At 39.9% G+C, this 7,441-nt stretch overlaps 1 protein-coding gene across 1 annotated transcript in view; it reads right to left on the minus strand.

The window, feature by feature from the left end:
• Positions 1–5,911, minus strand: part of trappc8 (trafficking protein particle complex subunit 8) — a 44,978-nt gene extending 39,067 nt beyond the window's left edge. The window contains exons 1-2 of the mRNA XM_020620873.1: positions 5,596–5,911; positions 1,541–1,750 (exon numbers count right to left, since the gene is read on the minus strand). Coding sequence (XP_020476529.1) covers positions 1,541–1,750; positions 5,596–5,752 — 367 coding nt within the window. The 5' untranslated portion in view covers positions 5,753–5,911. The remainder of the gene's footprint in view (positions 1–1,540; positions 1,751–5,595) is intronic.
• Between the last annotated feature and the right edge of the window lie 1,530 nt (positions 5,912–7,441).

The following is a 7,441-nucleotide window of genomic DNA, read 5'->3' on the forward strand; positions in this document are numbered from 1 at the left end:
CATTTGCTGCTTAAAGTGCCTTAGATTTTGTGTTACTTATTTATCTACTTTATATTTCATTTGTATTTTGTGACATTCATGTGGACAGCAAAGTAAGAATTTCATTGTACAGGGAAACACGTTTCCTAACTGTGCATATGACAAATAAACACTTTGACCTTTGACCTAGGTGCTGCTGGCCCTTCAGATTGAGAAATAAAAACAAAATCTATTACCAAGGAGGTTTTTCTCATTAAGGAATGTGTCTCTGAGATGTGGTAGTCTAGTTTATTTATTTAAAAAAATAATCAATTTCTGTCTGGGGTAGAGTGTGGATACCGGAACCGAGCCTGACAAGACCCACTGGTACCCAGGGGTTCAGCTCGGGTTCGGACAGAAATTATAAATTATATTTGGGTCAGGTGCGAACACGTAGGTCAAACTTTTGACTAGACAGCTGGAGCACTGAAATGTCTATCATTTACTATTAACACCGTACAAGCTCCACTGTGTCTGCATCAGGCTCAGGTCGGGTTCGAACATTATCGACAGGTGCATCACAAAAAATTCTGAATATCGTTAGTTTTTTTTTTTGGTAATTTAACTCAAAAAATGAAACTCTCATATATTCTACATGTATTACCTGTAAAGTGAAATATTTATATTCATTATAGTGTGTGTACATGTGCATGCACACACTCAGTGAGTGAAGTACGAGAGGAACAGGATAAGGCTGAATCGTACCTGGTAATTTATTCTATACAACCACTGTGCAGCTGTTTGTCCTGGAAGAGAGATCCCTCCTCTGCAGCTTTTTATGAAGTTTCTTCCATTTTTTCCTGTTAAAGGACTTTTCTTTAACGGTTTCTAAACAGCGGACCCTACAAACATCCATCTAGCTACATTGGATGCACAAAGTTTATATACAAGCATTCCACATGGGGAGGCATTGAGGAGGTTAGACATACTGAACCAAAAAAAAAAAAAAAAAAAAAAACCCAGCGGGGCCTATCTTACAAATGCGATGGAACTGTAGTTGTTAAATTTATTTAAATAGAGATATGTCTTCAATCAGTGGTCATGATAAATCTATATAAACAGCACATCAATGGTATTTTGTTGTTGACTGATGAAAAGTTTCAGCAACATGCCAATGTTCGTGACAAACGTCTGAATTTCACCGGTCTGATGAGATGTGCATTAGTTCTCAGGATGACATGTGTATATATGAAACTAAAAGTGAACTACATACAGAACTGTGTTGCAACCCTATTGGAAAGAAGACCGTACTACACACCACAAATCTCTTATTAAAGGCTTGCAGATCAGTCAGTTTCATCAAACTGAGATTCTTCAGTACAAATCATCCCTTCCTTATTAGCCAATTATAACTGACAATATCTATAATAAGTCCAAAGAAGTTTGTAGTTGCAGTCATAATTATTTTTTGACTATAAAATGTTTATTTATTGTTGATATATTAACTCATTTTCTAAGCCCTCAAATGTTAAAATTGGAGTCAGCCTTAAAGATCCTGTATGACTCAAGCTCGAGTCCTTACCACTGAATTTGAGGTGATAGTCTCCTGCTGTGATCACATTGGTCACAGCACCCTCTTGTGGCTGGCAGGACAACACCACCTCATTGAGGAGCTGGCGCTGGGCAGGATTAAGGGCAGCAGATGTCGTGTTTGGGCTTGTCACTACATTGTTGACACAAATACGCAGGTTCTTCACAGCCTGCACCTGGTTGTTGGGGTCTCGGATGTGACCTAAAGAAGAAGACAAAAACACTTTGTTCAGTCATCCAGGACAGTAAATCAGTGCATTGAAGTCTCACAGTCTAAAAAACAGTCACAAAACGAGACTACATGTCTACAACTGTAAACAACCTGGAAAGTGTTAATGATACATAATACAGTTTGCACACACAGTTTGCACATGAATATTCTTTCCCTGGAGTGGATAATGCTAATAAGTCAGAACAGGATGTCAACATTAAAAGGTCAGTTGTTCCAGTTACTCAGGCAGAATTGTTATTTCTCGTCTTCTTTCACTTCTCCAGTCCTTGCACAAAACGCTGAACCCTTAGTAATGATGTCACCAGTGTGTGAATATGTCAGCAAATGGGAAACAGTGCAAAGCGTTTTGAGTGCATCTCAATGCACAGAAAAGTGCAATATAAGTAGAAGACCATTTACCATTTCTGTTGAGGAGGTGAGAGGTACTGTATGTATAAATGTGGACATCAGAGGAAGGACCAGACAACCCGAGTGCTTTTTTTCTGAAGACATCTGCAGTTGAACTTGTGCCAGTGTGGCAGCCAATTTTTAAAGATCCTTAGAAACTTGCACAATTCCAGAAACATCAAAGTATCTCATACCGCTTCCAAAGAAAGCTGGTCCTAAAGAACCCAGTGATTACCACCCAACAGCACCGTTTGCATACAAACAAAATCATAGCACAGAATATGCTGTAGTGACAATGATACACTTTCTATTAAAGCATTTAGATGAGATAAAAACAGCAGCCGTCCCTGGTAGGATAGTGGTTAAGGCACAGCACTCTCGCCGCTGCAGCCCGGGTTCGAATCAAGGTTGCGTCAGGAAGGGTATCCAACGTAAAACATGTGCCAAATGTCAACATGCGAGTCGTGAGTGTAACGATTCGCTGTGGCGACCCCTAAACGGGAAAAGCCGAAAGTGACTTTCTTTAGATGAGCCAAAAACAGTATCTAGGGTTCTCTTCTTGGACTTTACATCAGAATTCAATAAAATTCATTCAAAGCTCCAGTTGGCAAAAATAATGCAAGTAGAGGTTAATACTCATCTTATTTTGTGGTACCATTCATTTCTGACAAACAGGAGTTCCCCAGGGTTGTGTGGGCTACATTTTACACAGATCACTGTAAAACCAATATTCCAAATACATTTATCTTGAAGTTCTCGGACGACACTACATCGTTGTCTTTGTTAGGTTCTGATGGTCAGCCTGGGATTCAAATGGTGTGATCAACCCAAAAAAAGATTAACACAAGTCAACTCTCAGTAGCCCTCAGTCCTGTTATTCAGATTATTACTTGACTGTACTGCAGCTGTCTTTCCATTTTGTCTTATATGTTAAATGTTTGTTATACGTTGTTTTGTTTGTTGAGGTTATGTATAGTAAGTGTTTTATTGTTCGTAATCTGTGTCTTGGGATGCAGAAGTATATTTCGACAATAAAGTCTAATCCAGTCATGGGCTGTGCATCCACAATAATATTTCAATTGCTGTTTTAGCAACGTGCCAGCTGGCATTATCGAGTACGTCACTCACTTTACAAAATTGTAGGATAGACTACTGTGCATGCAGCATGTATAGTGTAGCAGCATAAAAACGCATTTATGAAGTTAAAGACGGGTGAACAGACAGCACCAGGAGATAAAATACAGACACAAAACGTATCTGTACATGAATCTAATGTTAACTTTATGGAAATTCTTAGAAAATATCACAATTCTAAAGATTTCCTGAGAATTTGATCACTAGGAGTGACTTTCTGGACTTAGGATGCTGGCCTACTTGTGGTTCCTAGAGTCCACAGAAGCAGAACGGGAGACAGAGCCTTTAGATATCAAGCTCCCCTACTGTGGAACAGACACCCTCTCTATTTTTAAGATGAGTCTTAAAACTTTACTTTTTGATAAATCTTATAGTTAGAGCTGGATCAAGTGACCCTGAACTATCCCTTAATTATGCTGCTCCTCCCACGATGCACTGCTCACCTCACTTCTTCTCCTCATCCCTCCTAACCCTCCCCGCATTTACATGCCACCATTGCATGTCATTAATTTGGTATAAACTTTAACATTTGAGATAGAAGTGTTTACATTGTCATACATACAAAAAGCTGGATAAAACATATTTCCTACATTGCAGTAGGAGTTTTGTTTAAAATGTCACACTCACACTTATTGTTGTGTGTGTCCTTTTTAATCCAGAATACTTCCATAGCCATGATTTGTTTCTGATGGGAGAGTTTATCTTCTCTCTGGTGCATTTAACAAAGCATAGTCTCCACAGACTGTTTGTCCGATCAATGCCCTGCTGACAGACAACAGGTGTTCTGACGACAGTGACGTTGCATGGAGGTCAGAGTCAGTGTGGACTGAACGGATCAAATGCTGCTCAAGTCTCACTTCTAGTGTAAATTCCTAGTCTCAGATTGCTAGCTGCACCGCCTGACGCTTGTTGTCCAGTTTGAAGAGAACAGTGCTTCACTGGAAATGTGCACATACAGTACGTGGCTGCCTGTTAAAATAAAGGTACACATAAAATTGACATTTACATTTCACACCAATGTCATCAGATCCCAGGGTGTTTGGAGAGATCCGGGTTAATGGATCGTTACTCCCCTGTGATTGACAGCTTTGACTGGTGGTCTAATGCTGTCACTCCATTTCTGGTCACTACTGAGGAGAATATGGTTGCAAAAAAGCAAGATGGCAGCCGCCGTATTCATGATTTTTGGCTTAACTTTTACATATAGGAGGGAAGTGGAGATGCCACGTTCATTGTATATACAGTCAATGACCTGAACTAGTGAAATCTATGGAGGAATCCAGTAACTTTAAAAGCAAATGTGAGATCCTAGGTACTGGTAAAGAGTTAACAGGTGACTGAAAGAAACCTGAAGTGAATTTAATGGGTAATACCTGATGAACTATGAAGTAAATTACCTGAATTTAGAAAGCAGAATTAGACATTATCTAGTTAGATGGAATATAATACCCAACTCAATTTTCTGCATAGCTGATACCATTAAAATGATGGTTAAGCCACAGTTCCTCTTCCTCTGCCAGGTCTTAAATCCAAATTACACAACAAGGTTTAAAAGATGGAACTGAATGATAATTAACCTTTGGAACAAAAAAGACAAAGGAAAAAATTTAAGCATAACTTAATGTATACAAATTAGAAATTCTATGCAAGAGGAGCATCCTCTAACATTATTCATGATCAAATCTTTTAGACCTATTAGCTTGTTTTTAATTCATTTAGCTGGAGAGGGTCTGGGCAGCCGATGCCTATGAAGCACCAAGCTGATCTGATGTTTGCTTTCAGTAGGCTTGCCTAGTAGCACTTCATTAAATCGGGGTCGAGAATAAGATGGGGTCTGTTTCTGCTACTCTCTCTGCAGACTGTGGATGCTGTTAGAAACTGTCCGTGTTGCCACCGTAATATCTAGTCTATGTTCCAGTCGGGGTGTAGCTCATCTCGAACAACCCCAGGCTGTTACGCTACGTCTTGGCCTCACTATCCCGTGTCGGCTGCAGCTACAACCCTTTAGCTAATTAACATGCTTCTTCAATTCATGCTTGTTCGGTCGGATATTCCAGGTTCCCCTCGGTTAGGTGTCACTCGGCCCTCTCAGGTTTCAACTCTGGACTTTGTCTCCCCTCCACTCAACGCTTAGTCACAATCCAGTCTGCTGTATGTTAGCGCGGAGCTACTGTCAAGTGTAGCCCACCCCAGGCTAAAGATGCTAGCGCCCGTACTAAAGCTCAAGCGGTTACAGCTTAGACAGTGACAGTCGAGGGTGATGCTGTGTTCTAATGTTATACATTCGCTCTTACCTTCGGACGTTAGTCTGCAGAAAGGCCTCAACAGCTCAGCGAAATTCAGGTTGTTCTTACGAGTCACTGTCTCCGCTTCTTCACTGCATAAGACGGCCACCATTGGGACAAACGAGTCCTGGACAAACTCCTGCACAGACTGAACACATTTGGCCATGTCGGACCAGGATCAAAACCAGCTAACTCACTGAACTGAATATACTTTTATAAAATGTATTTCATTGCCGGACACAAATCCTCCTCTTTTTGCAAGGAACAGCCATGTTGAATTCACCAACCCACTTCCTGTGTAGAGCTGACAGTCAGGTGACGCCTCAACAAATACTTCCTTTTCCGTTTCTTCGGTTTGATAACCTGACATCATCTCTGAGTTAACTAACCATAGTAGTAGTAGGCCGATCTGGTTCTGTAGACAAAGTTACTGCCTTGTATGTCTGTAAATATGATGTTAAATAAAGGGGGGAAAAAAAACTTCGACACCTAAAAAAAATAGCTGGCTGATCTGATCCACTCTCCAGTCCAGAAGGTGGCGGTAATGCACCTAAAGCTATTTGCCAACCGTCATTAACAACAGAAGAAGAATGCGGAGCTCGGAGTTTTTAATAGATAACTGAGGACCAATAACATTATTAAACATGGACTATAAAAGTAGTAGGCTAGTTCAAGTTTTTTTTTCAGGTGAGTAAAACTGCGCAAATTATTAATGAAACTGGTTTTATGGGTAATTGACACACAAGTTGTAATATTAGACATATGCTTGATTTACCTAATTATTCAGAATATATAGAGTCAAAAGCATTAGTTTGTTTCTGGATATTTATAAAGCATCACTTTTTATTTAGATCTCTTCAAATGTTTGTTTTTGATAATAAAACTAAAGGATATAAAGGATATATATGTGGATTCTAAGTCCATAATAGGCAGAATTCTTTTAAATCAAGCAGCTGGTATACCAAGATTTGTTTCAACAGTCTACTTGTAAAGATCTACAATTCTGTTTTGAGATCTCTGCCCATACATTTCCACCAGGACAAGAGGCGTCGATCCACAGGTGAGGGTTCAAAGACAGGTAATGACGCTCAACAATACTGGGCTATAACGACTCGGTCATTAGGGGACATTGTTGGCCATCAAAAGACTGAAACACCACCAATGGGGATAAATATCTCAGACTCAACGCCAGTCGGGCAGAACTGATGAAGCCTCTTGGATGAGAAGTGAAACATCTTTGACCTAAAACCAAGTCCAGTTTTTTCTACTTTTTTTCCAGCTTACCTGGATGACTGAGAATCTGCATGGACAAAGAAACAAAAGAAAGGCCCCACAACTTGTATACCAGCAGTGAATAAAAACCAATACATGCACAAAAACTCTTGGACTCAAACACTAAGCAGTGAATATTAAGGTCCACAATATGCGCTGCCTGACACTGTTCAACAGCAAAGAGCATATCTTATTCATTGATTACCAAATAAAAATTCAGTTTCATGTTCAGCTATTGCCAGGACCATAATGTCCCGGTACACTGTGCCTCTAGAGATGTAGTGTTCTTATCTACAGCCTCCTAAATGCCAGTGTTGTACATTTGCTCCTCATATTGATTTGCTTCTGCTACCTGAACAGTTGGTGGAAAAAAGTTACCGGCAAATAAACACGACAGCAATAACTGATGCGTCTCTGCTAATGTCCTGCAGTTGTAAAACCTCAGGTGCAATCAGCTGTAGTGACAATCACTGTCGGGTCTACCTTTATTTATACATAGCTTTCAAATCATTTATCACTTTCTGAGCTGCACTTGCTCATACATTGCTCCTATTTGCTGCTGGACTACTGTAACTCTTTACTA

Source organism: Monopterus albus, unplaced genomic scaffold (genome assembly GCF_001952655.1).
Source record: "Monopterus albus unplaced genomic scaffold, M_albus_1.0 scaffold250.1, whole genome shotgun sequence".
Classification (NCBI taxonomy): domain Eukaryota; kingdom Metazoa; phylum Chordata; class Actinopteri; order Synbranchiformes; family Synbranchidae; genus Monopterus; species Monopterus albus.